The 14,242-nt window shown below is 41.8% G+C and overlaps 1 protein-coding gene across 6 annotated transcripts in view; it reads left to right on the top strand.

Annotated features, from left to right (window-relative positions):
* The window catches only part of RPS6KA5 (ribosomal protein S6 kinase A5), a 182,093-nt gene that overhangs the window by 59,360 nt on the left and 108,491 nt on the right, over positions 1–14,242 (top strand). For 5 of the 6 annotated variants that reach the window (XM_042990377.1, XM_042990376.1, XM_015543383.2 and 2 more), the window contains one exon: positions 10,719–10,937. In XM_042990377.1, coding sequence (XP_042846311.1) covers positions 10,719–10,937 — 219 coding nt within the window. Of the gene's footprint in view, positions 1–10,718; positions 10,938–14,242 lie in introns of those variants that run through there. The other variant, XM_015543384.2, reaches the window with a different exon arrangement.

The following is a 14,242-nucleotide window of genomic DNA, read 5'->3' as shown; positions in this document are numbered from 1 at the left end:
GAGCAGGGGAAGAGCCCAAGCAGCATGTGGTCTAAGCTCGGGTCTAGATTCAGCCTGGACTCATGGAAAGTTTTGGAGCAAAAGTAAGGAGGCAGGCCTTTTGCACCTATGTTAGTCACTGGCTGTAGGCTGCTTGGGTTGGGACGGGTTAGGGAATGGTCTGTCTACCTTAGGCCTTTCTCCTGAGAAGGAGGCAGCTGTGGATTATCAGCAGCTCTGGTGTATGGGTATATCAGCCTGTCCAAGTGTCACTGGCAGAGCACCCTTCACTTCTACTACAGATGGTATTTAACACTGGCCAATAAGACATAACTGTGTAGCTAAGCAGACAGCTTGTTTGTTGAGGTATAACGGGAATGATTTATGAATGTGCTTCAAGTAATGGTTGTTCTTACTTCCTTGTTCTTGTGGATGTTTCTTTTAGTAAGATTCTCTGACAATCATATTCATGGGCAGTCATTTCCAAGTCTAGACCTCACAGTTGGGCATGGTTTCCTTTGTAGCTTTTTCTTCTTTCCTGCTGGACCAGAATCTTTGGTTTTCAAGTCATTTGGCACCAGGGATAAGATATGGCCTGTGATGTAATGGGTCACTCATGTGGAGATAGGCAGGAGTTGGCCACACCCACTTACATATATGCAGTTATGAGCTGGCTTCATGCATGTAGTGTCTTAGTGCTTTCTCTGAAACTTACAAAGTGCTGATCTAGAAAATTATTACACAATTAGTCTTTAGTTACTCAAGCTAATGCAGTATGCACAAATGGTAGCCATAGATAGTTATTCCTGTGACTATTTTTATTTTCAACCTTTGTACATGTTAAGTCTTTTTTAGACGCTATCACCATCCATAAGAAAATGTACTGTTTTGTGTTCCTGATTCAGCTGTACAACTGTTTCTGACCATTGACGTAGTTAAGCAAATGGGTCAAATGGCCGTGTTTTTAGTTTAAAAACTACAACTGGATTAAATCTAGAATGCTGGCACTTTTATTATGTCTCATCCAGATCCTCTGTATTACATATCTTCAGAAGGATATAAATGTTTATGCCCCAAACAAATGGCCTACCTCAGTGTCTTTTATAAAAATCACTGCTTATGATTTCATATGCTTTTACTGTGCCTCTTTTGTTTACTTACAGCATCTATTTATTTAATCGTGTTTGGGGTTCATAGCTTTTCCTTATATCTTAGAAGAATATTTTAGTCTGCCTTAATTAATTTGATAAATTTGGGGTGTTTTTGATTTTACAAATCAAAGCAGTGGCCAATTTTTACAAAATAGTTATATGAAATGGCTCAGATTCTCCTTTTTTTTCCTCTAACAATTTTATCTCTCTAAAAATTGTATTTCTTTAAAATTTTTTTCTTTAGACATTTTTTCTTTTAAAATTTGAAATATTTCATTTTATAGGTATGTATTTTTTAATATTTGGAATTTAGTGTACAGTTAAGATATCTGTTGTATAAAGGAATTTAGGAATCAATGCTTGTTTGATAAATATATAAAGTCAAGTGCATTTATTTTAAATATGTTTTGAAATTTACCTTCTTGCAAAAAGAGATTTAAGGGCATTTTCAAGATAAAAAAGAGAGAACCTTAAAAAAAAAAAGTGAAAGCCAGATAAAAGGAAAGTGAAATAGATTTTACAGACATCTGGGGTGAGATAGGCATTATAATTGAGTCTTAAATTTAACTCTGAGGTTATTAGGAGGTAGGGATAAAAGGGAAAATTCTGTGGCTTACATAATTTTTTTTTTTAAAGGAAAGGCATATAAATTTATTTAGAATAGTGACTTTCAAGCTGTTTTGGCTATTTCCCATAGGACGAAATAAGCACGTTTTTATATTGCAACTCAGTATGTGTATTTATGTTATGTCTGTATACACACACACACACACACACACACACACTTTTCTTCCACTAATACTTCTATAGTGTTTGTTATCTGCCAGGATGCTTACATTAATTTATTTAATCCCTGGAACAGAAAGTAAGATGTAGGAACTATTACTCTCCCTAATGTGGAAATTGAGACACTGTGATCTTAACTGTTCTACCCAAGGTCATACAGTTACTAAATACCATATGTAGGGTTCAGCCTCAGGCAATCTGGCAGTCTTTGTGTTTAGCTGCTGCTCTGTACTCCCCTCTCTTTTCCCCTCCCATGTGCTCAGATTTGTTTACATCCATATACACATACACATGGGCATGCATTTATAAAGAGGAAGCATGGGTTTCATGAAACACTTTTAGTGTATTTGTTTCTCTTATTTTTTTTAAATGCTGTTTAGACCCACTAATTGATACCACTGCCCACTGTTTGGAAAAAAAACAGTCTAAAGAGCGTTTTTTTTTTTTTTTTTTTGAAGTTTATTTATCTATTTATTTATTTTGAGAGAGAGAACGCACGCACAAGCAGGGAAAGGACAGAGAAGGAGAGAGAGAATCCCAAGCAGACTCCGTGCCATCAGTGCAGAACCCGATGTAGGGCTTGATCCCATGAACCATGAGATCAAGAGTCGGATGCTTAACCGACTGAGCCACCAGGTGCCCCCAAAAACCGGCCTAGAGAGACTTAACAAGTGCTGAAGTTATCAAATGGTTCCTATATCATGAACATTAAATGATATCATGAGAACAGCATCTTTGACAGAAGATGTGTCAATATTATTGGAAAAACGTCTTTTGGACAATAATGTTTCTTTTTGATGTTAAGGTCTAATTAATCAGATGTTTCAGATGGGTCTTTTAGAAGTACCAAATTACTGTTAGTCGGTTGGACTTGTGAGTGTGTGTTTTTGTGGCTAATTGTGCTGTAAGAACACTGAAATGGAGCTATTTCTCTGACATGGATGATGGTGGGTTTTCTGGGGCTTCATACACACCACTCTGGCATTACTCACCACGTACGTTCCACTCGCCTAGTGACAGGGATCTCGTTTCCAAGGGCAGGACAAATGAAATTCAGAATTCCATGAGTGTATTTCTTGTTTGGTTCCATTCCTGACAATGTTGTCTTGGGGTCAGTGAAGTTGTACAGGGGAAGGAGGAAGGGAAGGCAGGTGGCCTGCTGGTCAGTGCCAGGACATATCACATGTGGAAAGACAGAAATTTTTCCCCAGATTAAATTATATCTGAGAAAGGGATGTGGCCAGGCATTGTGATTCGTTCTTCAGTGATTGTGGCAGATCATAACGCAGTGGCCATAAGTGGACTATGTTAAGACATTTTCCTGCTCTAGAATGGTGGCTCCTAAGTTTCCTGAGTTCACTTTCACCAGGGAATGTTGCCAGGAATCAAATTTAATTCCCAAATTAAAAGGAATTGCTTCACGAAAGCTGATTGTTCCTTCCTCCGAGGGAAAGAGTTGGCTGGGGGTAGCTTGGTACCACCGGTCTGCATTACTGGTTTCTTTTGTTAAAGACTCAGTTTCAACTTTAGAGCAAAATTATCAGCCGAGAAGAGGGTATTTGGCTATACGCTATGGAGCTCTTTGGTCTGCTCCTGTTTGCTAGCTTGTTTGTTCTTTTTTTTCATGCACTTAGCATCGAGTCTCCAGTTACTTGCTGATGATACAAGGAGTCAAATCACAGTGTATGATTTCGTGGAATTTCCAGTCCTGTGGAAGTGGACAGTGAAGCAGTCACACAGATCAGTGAAAAGTCATGTTTCTGATCATTTCTGTGACAAAGAATGCATGGTGTTATGAGAGCATAAAATTTGAGGAACTGTGCTAGTCGGAGAAGTCAGAAAAGGCTGGAGGTCTGAAAGAGTCTGCTAAATGAGACAGAAGGGGGAAAGAGGGAGGTGGACGCCAGATAATTTAATTATATTAAGTATTCTCCTTATCTTAAGGGCAATTGGACATCAACTGATTTGAGCCAGAAGGGTTATATTTTTTATCAACAATTTAGATGGTACCACAAGCATGGCTGTGCTTGCCAGGTTGAGGATGAAAGCAAGCTGGGGCCATAGTGTGGTTGATGGCCGAGTCACCCTTTAAGGAGATTCCAATAATCTGGAAGGAGGAGAGACTTCTTGGGTTCCAACAGTAATGAACAAGATCCTCTCTCATAATGACATGACTGGTACTTGTTAATCAAAAAAAAAAAAACGGTTAAAGTGGAAAATCACTTTAAAAGGGTATATATAAATATGTGCTTTGAACATATTAATTTCACTTAAAATAGATAAATATATATTCATCTGCCAGTGAGGCCAGTCTTTGTGGTTGTTTGTTAAGTAGGGGCTTGGGGCTTGAACTCACCACCCTGAGATCAAGAGTCAGATGCTCTACAGATTGAGCCAGTCAGACACCCCCACTTGCCAGTCTTTGGATGTAGGCATGGGACCTTTTCTTTGAGAATAATTTTTTTTTAACTTTTTTCTAAAGTTTATTTATTTTGAGAGAGAGAGAGAAAGAGAGCACGAGCAGGGGAGGGGCAGAGGGAAAGAGAGAGAATCCCAAGCAGGCTCCACGCTGTCAGTGCAGAGTCCCATGTGGGACTTGAACTCACAGACCTCAAGATCATGACCTGACGCGAAACCAAGAGTCAGACACTTAATTGAGCCACCCAGCCGCCCCGAGAATAATTTCTTAAACGATAGTTTATTTTGTATAAATCACTTGTAGTGATGCTTGTAGTGCATCATCTAAAATTAAGTTTCGGATTCTTCAAAGCAGAGTGGGAACCAGCAGCATTTGAAGTACTCTGAGTCCAGAATCCTTCTAGATTTCCACAGTTTTCCCCCAAGCCTTTTATAGTGTTCCACCCACACCTAGCTTTTCAGCAGTTTTTTTTTTTTGTAAGTGTCTTGCTTCTATCCAGTTCTTCCAAAGTATTCAACCTCATTTTTCTTTCACATTTACATTTCAGTGGTTTATGTAACATGTAGTTAAATTATATAATAACAATAACAGGAGTAAATGGGTGAGGCCACGAGTGAGTATCCACGAGTTGGTGTGAAGCAGACAGCTGAGCTACATGGAGACAGAAACGCATGGGTGAACCCGTCCTAGGCAGTCAGTGTGCAGCAGTGTGTTGTACAGAGGAAAAGGGGGGTGTATTCCTGGTCCAAGTGGAAGTCGCTAACAATTTTTGCCATGCAGTTTTTTAAAAGCCAGGGTTCAAGTACAGCAGTTTCTGCTAGGAGTTTGGTATGAACCCAAAGTGTGGCATAACTGATAAGCAGTGTGTACAAGGCACACAGTTTTCAATAGCATTAGTAAAAATTGGGAAGCAGTGATCTCACAGTGCTTGAGCCATTTGGGTCCCAGTGAGAGCGGCATGTCCTAGGTGAGGACTGCAATTAAGTAAATAAACCAGAGACCTTCTAGAACAATGGCTCCTAACTAACTCTTCCTCCAGAATAATGCATGTAAACATATGCACATTTTGCATGCGTTTAATTATATGGCATTGTAAAGTGATTGCTTTTACAGACTGTAAAAATATTTTTTAACAAATTGTGATCTCATTATCATGAGATTAGATGCTACTTCCTAAAACTTTTTAATGAATTCACATTTTACAAATAAAGCAAAAAAGATCGGTTCAGTTATGCTCAAAATAAATTTCAGCAAGAAGGCTGCTTTTGTTTAGCCTGAAAATGTAGTTGAAATTGTGTGGTGGCTTTTGATATGGCAGCATGAATGTCATCTTGTTTTCAAACCGTCAGTCAGTTTTAACTTTTCTTTATTATGACAACAAGCACTAAACACCTGATTGATAATACTAATTGTGGCAAGTGGAGTAAGATTCCCACACTTGGAAAAGCAAACTGAGACGTACTCCAAGGAACTAGACATTTCCCCGTGGTGCTTGGTTTTAGTTCATTTTATATTACTTGCTTTATCCTCAAGCTATTGAGATCGTTGTCAACAAGATTTGCCAGCACTGTGCTGTCTGTGTCAGCGAGGATAGAATTCTAAATCCGCATTTCACTTTGAACAGAAGTAACCTTCATAAGGGAGCTGGTTTCCTCCCAGCTGTGGAGTTCTTTCTCCAGCTTTGTGGGGAAGTTTACTTATGCGTCTTGATCCAGTTCTCTCCTCTGAAATGGCTGCTTGAAGAGCACTCCGGTCTTAAGCAGAACCCAAAATGGCATCTGTTGGGCCTAGAATTGAAGGGTTTACTTCCTTCATTTGGTCCCAGATGTCTATCAAGCTAAAGTCAGGAACTAATCCTTCTTGTCATGCATTCTTAGAATTGACTTTCCTTCAGTCTCAAAAGAAGTAGAACCTCTACCTCTCCGTCAAGCGCCGTTAGACTGGTCCTCTGGAAACCCAGTGAACTCCGTGCCCTCTTTTTCTCACATTTCTTGACAGAGTATCTTGAAGAGGCGCTGATGCTAATGAAATTGATAAGATTCACGGCAGTACACAGGACTTCCGTGAGGATTGCTCATAAAGCCTTTGAAACCATTGCGTGTCGATGTGAAAATTAGAGTCATGCTGAAGCAGGAAGCTTAGTCTCTACCTAAGCAGCAAATCCGGATGTGTGGCCAAACATCCATTTTAGGGGCTCCATCTGAGCAGGAAGTACTATTCATTTTTTATGGCCAGGAGGGTTGTCAGCATTGGTAGCCTTTGCAGGTTCCAGACGATGCTTTCGGAATAGGAATTCTTTAACGAGGTCGGCACACCACTTACCGAATGAAAGCCAGTTAGTTGTTGGCTGCACTAGAAGGCAAGCAGTCATTCATCTGGTTACGAACTAAAAGGATACAATACTTCCATCAACTCCACTTTTCGTGTCCCCTCTTCAGATACTGGAATGCATGTAGGTGGTTCTGGAGTGGATGGTGCTGTTCACCAGAAGGGCTGCTTTACTTTCTCTCTCTCTACTCATCTGCAACCCAGTTTACCCAGGGAGGGCGTAGCGACTGGGTTTTCTTCCCCTCTGCAGTGTGACAAGCAGCCTTATGGGTGCTTCAAAAACAAGGCTGTTTGGACACAACTATGTTTTAGTTAGACCACCCTACTCCTAGGATCCTACTTGTCTGAAATGCTTGTTGTGTGGAATGTTGTAAGGCACTTGTTGAATTTTGTTGACATAAACACCTTTGGCACTTACTATGTGATAAAAGTACTGTAGCCTTAGTTAATCGTGGCAACTATAAAAGTAAAAACAGAAGATTTGTAAGCTTTATCCTTCTTTCTTTTCCCTGACGCTTTCTGATAGGGAAAATAATTGTATTGGCAGGATATATGCAGTCTTTAGCTTATGTTATTGGTAAGCTTCTGGATCTCATCACATGGTAAGGTGGATGACTGTTTACTATTTGACAGTATATAATGTAGCAGCAGGATGATTTTATATTATTTGACCACATACATTAGCATCCTGTGCTACCTCATATTTAGCATAATAGGACATTTTTTTTTAATTTCTTAACATTTATTCATTTTTTAGAGACAGAGAGAGACAGAGCATGAGTGAGGGAGGGGCAGAGAGAGAGAGGGAGGCACAGAATCTGAAGCAGGCTCCAGGCTCCCAGCTGTCAGCACAGAGCCTGATACAGGGCTCAAACTCACCGACCATGGGATCATGAGCTGAGCCGAAGTCAGACGCTTAACCGACTGAGCCACCCAGGCTTCCCAATATAATAGGACATAGTTTTAAAGTAATAGGAAAGAGGGGCACCTGGGTGGCTCAGTCGGTTGAGCATCCGACTTCAGCTCAGGTCATGATCTCACGGTTCATGGGTTTGAGCCCCGTGTTGGGCTCCGTGCTGACAGCTCCGAGCCTGGAGCCTACTTTGGATTCTGTGTCTTCCTCTCTCTGCCCCTCCCTTGCTCTCTCTCTCTCTCTCTCTCTCTCACTCAAAAATAAACATTTTTTAAAAAATTTTTTAAGAGTTAAAGTAATAGAGTTAAAGAGTTAAAGTAGGAAAGAAATCAAAGAAAAAATATTTGTAACTCACAGAGTACGTCAGTGGAACCTCCTAGTGGTGAGAAGTCTCAAAATCATTTACTTTAAGTTTGGCTTAGGGAATAAGGACATTTTGCATAGGTGAGATGGCATGGTAGTGTTTTTAAGTATTTAAAAAATGATCGTACAGGGAAGGGTAATACTCTTTTTGTAAGTCCAGAGGGTATAGAAGGACCAACAGATAAATATTATAAAAAAGGTCTGTGTCCACTCGATAAAAGGAACATTTTCTAATATTTCCATCCCTTCTCCCCATCAATAAAATAGGCTACTTTGCAAGACTTTCTCCTCATAAAAGTTAATGGCCCCGTGTCCATCACACCAAAAAACCACCTTACTTCTATTGCGACTTCTGTTTAATGTCTCACTCCCTATTTATTTGCCTGTGAGGTCGTCCACTGAAGGGAGGCAGATGGAGCAGAGCTAAGTGTGTGGGACGCAGGGCCAGGGGGGCAAGCATGGTCTTCGATGCTTCAGTTTCTCAGTGTGGTAATCCTTCTCCCTTACTTACAGGGATGATGTAGGAATTGAATGAGTTAATATACCTCTACAGTGCCCGGCAAGTACTCAGATGTTAAGCGCTAACACCCTGCCGTCTGTCAGCCACACGGTCAACACTTAGGCTGAAAGACGAGCTAGCTATAAGCTGAACAGCCATCTTTCAGTGATGTCTTGGGAAGATTTGCTTTGTTGGACAGCACACATAATTTCTAAGGACCGGAGCATTCTCCAGATGGGAGTCTCAGAGAACGGGGGGGGGGGGGGTCTGGGTGGGTGCTGTGTGTGTAGGGAACACAAAAGCCCCATACTTGTAGAGGACTTGACTTCCTCCCGACTTTCTGTCATGGCTGACTCTGTGGAAGATATAGCACGCTTCATCAGAATGTTTTCCAGCTTCCTGGCAGGGCTTCTGGAATAGATGAGCTTTTTTCATTTTTATACTTTAGGTTAATTTGTTAGCTTCGGAAAGTTGTCATTTTGTTTTTTTTGTTCACCTCTACCTCACTAAAATCTCAGTCTGTGATCATTTTATTTACAATGGGGTAGGACACAAACCCTTTATGCACTTTCTCTGTATTCCAGAATGTGTTCAGTATGATATGATAGTGATTTTACTAAAACCAGGGCATCCGATTTCTAGTATTTGTGAAGAATCATCTCTTAAATTCATTTTCAGCCCAAAGCATGGTCCCTGAAGTTTGTATCCATTCTGCCACCGCTTACCCACGTCTTTTGGCCAGTTCCTTACGGTCCTGGAACCCGTTTCTTATCTGTAACATGCAGTCACTAAAAGTACCACCTTCACTAGCTGTTCCGAGGATTAAGTGAACCCGTGTGGAATGTGTTCAGCACAGAGCCTGGCATAAGCAAGTTCCTTAGGAAGCGTCCTCCTCAGGAGCATTCCAGCCTTTCACCAATCCATATGCATACGTCTGTCATGTGTTGGTACTAATTTACTTCTCGAAGGACTGACCTGAACAACGTGGAGTATTCAGGAGCCCCTCCCTTTAAGCGCTCTCACACTAGTGAGTGGATCAGAACAGAATTATGGGCTAAATACCGTAGAGGTGTGGGCAGGGTGCAGGGAGGCCCTGGAGGGAAGGTCTGGGTCAGAACTCAGACTAACTCCAGAACGGTCTGATGGAAGTATCAAACTTGGGGCGCCTGGGTGGCACTGTCGGTCACGTGTCCGACTCTTTACCTCAGCTCACGTCGTGATCTCACGGTCGGTGAGTTCAAGCCCTGCATTGGGCTCTGCTCTGATGGTACGGAGCCCGCTTGGGATTCTCTCTCTCTCTCTCTCTCTCTCTCTCTCTCTCTCTCTCTCTCCCCCTCTCTCCCTCTCTCTCTGCTCTTCCCCTGCTTGTGCTCTTTCTCTCTGAAAATAAATAAAGTGCTGAACTTCAAAAGTGGGACTGGGCTTACCCACCCAGGAGGTGTTTCAAAGGAAAGAGAATTTTAATACACTGTGAAGATGCATTGGGGACCTACCCCTTCCCTCTCACAGTGTTTTTGTCTGCCTTTCCTTCACCCTCCTCCTCCTACCCCTTCCTGCCCTCTTCGCCTTTCTCTAGGGAAATAAATGCAGATACCTGCGCATTCGGCCCCAGTTCCTCCATCTGGGGGAGTGGCACCACACACAGGATTTGTCCAACTGAGCCCTTAGGGAAAACTTTTTGAGGTTGACCTACTGAGCCATGAATTACTGCCCAAAGATGTAAAGGGGCTTTTCTGTCAGGATGCTTACAAGTTAAGGTGTTTTAGTGTTTTCTAAGTCTGAAGATCTCTTCTGTTTATATAATGTCAGCTTACGTTTCTTTAGTTTTTTTATTAAATATAGAGGGATAGTCGAGGTGCTAGGTTTATATGTGTATGAGATTCTTAAGAACTGTTTTCATTTGTTTACATCAACAGCAAAACCTGAAGATTTTATCTGATGTCTAAAATGTCCTAGTTTTTCCAGAATCAGATTGTGGTTAATTGACCATAATAGCAGCTAGTTCCCTACAGCTAAAAATATTGAGGAGAAAATACCAGTAAAAGAGTGAAAACATAATGCTGTCAGCAGTGGTGAAATATGTAAATACCAAGGTTTAGACCTAGAAATATATTTGGCCTACAACGAAAGAAATCTGTCAAAGCTGTTTTATTTGAAACCGCAATAAAGGTACTTTTTCATCAAGGAAAGTTTGTCGTGCATCTCGTAACTTTCACCTGCCAATAGATTACCGTTCTGTGTAGTATTTTCATTCTTTTTCTTTTTTCTTTTCATTTTCAGCTTATGGAAAAGTATTTCTGGTTCGTAAAATCAGCGGTCACGATACTGGAAAGCTGTATGCCATGAAAGTACTGAAAAAGGCAACAATAGTTCAAAAGGCCAAAACCACAGAGCACACAAGGACAGAGCGGCAAGTCCTGGAGCACATCAGGCAGTCAGCATTTTTGGTGACGTTGCACTATGCTTTCCAGACAGAAACCAAACTTCATCTCATTTTAGGTAAGTGTCCATTGGCCCTCGGTTGTCAGTTGTTCTTTTTACCAGAACACTTTTTCCCTTGGGTCTCGAGTCGCAATGAACTCAAAGGACCGCCTCCTTCAGACTTAGAAGAAATGAAACGTTTTGACTCTCATTCTTTCTGTGACGGCAGTTCCTTGAACACCATGAGTTGTTCGGGATTTGGGACCTCCCACCCTGAAGGGGTTTATATACTTCTATTCCACATTCCTTTATTGGTCTTAAGGAATACTTGAGTCATTAGGGGGGTCTGCTTCCCTGGGCATTGTGCTTCCACTCAAATGTGAGGACTGGAACGGTGACATGGGCCACAGTTTCTGCCTCAGGAGTTCTCAGGAGCTTTCCACGTTCGGGCTGAAAAAGGGATATTTGTGGAAACTGGTAATTGGGGAAAAAGATAAAAGGGAGACTTCTATTCTTGGAGATGCTTTGCTTTTTTGGTGAAAAATCTGCATTTAAAGGAGATGCCCACCAGCCAGTCAATGGGGGCACTCTCATTTCTACCCACAGACACTTTCTGAATCCTTTCCTTTCCCAAACAGAGTTGGCCCATCATGTATGAACTTTGGAAATGTCCTCTGTTACACGTTGCCAGATTGCCTCGCGGGAAAGCCGTAGCGTTTTCTGTTCCTCCTAATGATAAATGGTGATGCTGTACTCTGTCCTCATTGACTATTTCATCTGTTCCACTTTAGTCCCACCCTTGTGATAATTTGCATTTATGTGCTGTGCTCCCCTGGTTCTCGAACTGTTCTGAGGGTTAGAGGAGATAGAAGTCCACATTGTGCTCTGTAAGCGTCACCTATTTCTTGAGTGTGAGTGGTGTGCCTGCACCATGCTACGTGCCAAGTATTATCCATGGTGATCACTAGCCCTTCACGACAGTGCCGCTAGAGTCCCCTCATTAGTGATGTTGATGGTTCTAGAAGCTGTATCTCCTGAAGTTACATATCTTGTGTAAACTTGAGAATGAAGATTGGAACTCGGGTCTGACTCATTTCAAAGTCCGCCAAACAGTGCTGCCTATACTCTTTGATTATTGGTAGTACAGACAGGTAGGTTCTTAAATATATATTTGACGATTTTGTCGAATGCCTTTATTTTGGAAATTATACTTTTATCAATGACGCCTAAAGTTGCATTCACTTTTTGAGTCATGAAGTTACACTTCAGGCTCAGTTTGGAATGCTTACTGTCAACTAACAGTCCTAAATCTTGTATACGTAGAGGTCACACTCTCCCTTGCCCTGTCAGGGTCCCCTGTTACCATCATCATCTACCCGGTGTTCCTGCAAGTCAGTTATCATTTGGCTCTTCTTTCTGCCTCCTGGGTCTACCTGCTCAGCTTTGTTACTTACTGATTGTTAAATATGTATTCCCGGAGTATCCCAGGTATATGGCACAGAGCGCTTTCGTACAATGATTTTGAACACTTATGGCAGGAGAACTCTTCCCTCAAGTGACGACGCAAACATTCAAATGGAAAACAAATAGAAATGAGTACCCCTGCTTGAATCTAAGCCCAAGGGCACTAAGTCCTGCCAGTTTATTTCTATACCCACCCTACAAGAATCTCCAGGGAAGCTTTAGGAAGTCCATGAACACTGCTTGAGAAGTAATTATCTTGTTTAAGCTTCTCTCCTGATAAAGAGCCGGCTCATCAAAGTGAAATCATGCGCCTAAGTTCATGTAAGTAGTGTGAGCCTGAAGTGGCAAAGCAGTCACACTCCCAGATTCTGCACCACCGCAGAGCAGCTTTTCTCTTCCGCTCCTCTTCTTCCTGTTCTCGCACCATAACTGGACTCGGTCTTTTCTTTTACTGTTTATCGTAAATAGTGTAGTTTGGTAAATCATGTTTTTAATTTAGAAGTAGATGAATGGACGATTTTGTATTTGATTAAAAAACAATAGTCTTGGGGTGCCTGGGGTGGCTCTGTTGGTTAAGCGTCTGACTTCGGCTCAGGTCACGATCTCGCAGTTCGTGGGTTTGAGCCCCATGTTGGGCTCTGTGCTGACAGCTCGGAGCCTGGAGCCTGCTTCCAATTCTGTGTCTCCCTGTCTCTCTGCCCCTCCCCCGCTTGCACTCTGTCTTTCTCAAAAATAAACATTTAAAAACAAAGCAAAACAAAACAATAGTCTTTAATAGTATTGTTTTTTAGCTGTTGGTTCTCCATTAATTTTGCTCTTTGTTAGTGGCCCATAAATAAATACAGAAGAAAACAAGAAAACCTGTTTCTCGAGCCATCTCAGGAGTAGAATGTGGACTAGAATAGCACGCTGGCTCCATCATGAGTGAGGCAGTACCTTTGGAACGCATGCCCTCTACTTCCTCTCTGTGTTGATGTATTTAACATAATTTCTCATTGTGCATGTTAATAGTTGTTTTTTCGGCTTTAAAATCGAAACTTTGCAGAATCTTTGAGCAAGGCTTTATTATCAACTGTTTTTATGGTTCAGTTTGCAATGCTTAGAATGCACACTAGGCCAGTTTTCCAAATGTTGTGCTATACACTTAGTCCTCATCTTAGTCCGTTTGAGCTGCTGTAACAAAATACCACAGACAGGGGGCTGAAACAACAGACGTCTGTTTTCCTCACTGTTGTGATCCAGATCAAGGTGTTGAGTCCCAGATCAAGGTGCCGGTAGGGTTGGTTTCCTCTGAGGGCCATAAGGAAAGTCTGTTCCAGGCCTCTCTCCATGACTGGCAGATGGCCGTCCTCTTGCTGCCTCTTCCAACAGTCCCCTCTCTGTGCATCACACCCGATGGTGCTTTATGTGTTCAGTAGTCCTCTTATAAGGATACGAGTCTGATTAGATTAGGGCCCACCCTGAATGCCTCATTTTAGTCATTTAATTACCTTTGAAGACCCTGTCCCCAAATACAGTCACGTTCTGAGGTAGTGGGGGTTAGGGCTTCAATATATTAATTTAGGGCAGGCAGGGAGGACACAGTTCAGCCCATAACTATCTGTTAAGTTTATAGATTAGAGATAGCAAGAATTTTCATGTTGAGCTCTTCAGGGACCTAGCTGACCTTTTTTTTTTTTTTTTTTTTTTTTTAAATTTATTATTTTTGAGAGAGAGAGAGAAAGCACATGAGTGGGGAAGGGGCAGTGATGGGGGGGTGGAACGGAGGATCCAAAGTGGGCTCAGCACTGACACAGCAGGGAGCCCGGCGTGGGCTTGTGAACGGTGAGATCATGACCTGGGCCGAAGCCAGATGCTTAACCAGCTGAGCCACCCAGATGCCCGCCCAGCTGACCTTTTTGTCTGAAGTAAATATTATA

The sequence above is a fragment of the Panthera tigris genome, chromosome B3 (assembly GCF_018350195.1).
Source record: "Panthera tigris isolate Pti1 chromosome B3, P.tigris_Pti1_mat1.1, whole genome shotgun sequence".
Taxonomy (NCBI): Eukaryota; Metazoa; Chordata; class Mammalia; order Carnivora; family Felidae; genus Panthera; species Panthera tigris.
This window is presented reverse-complemented; position numbering and strand designations above follow the sequence as displayed.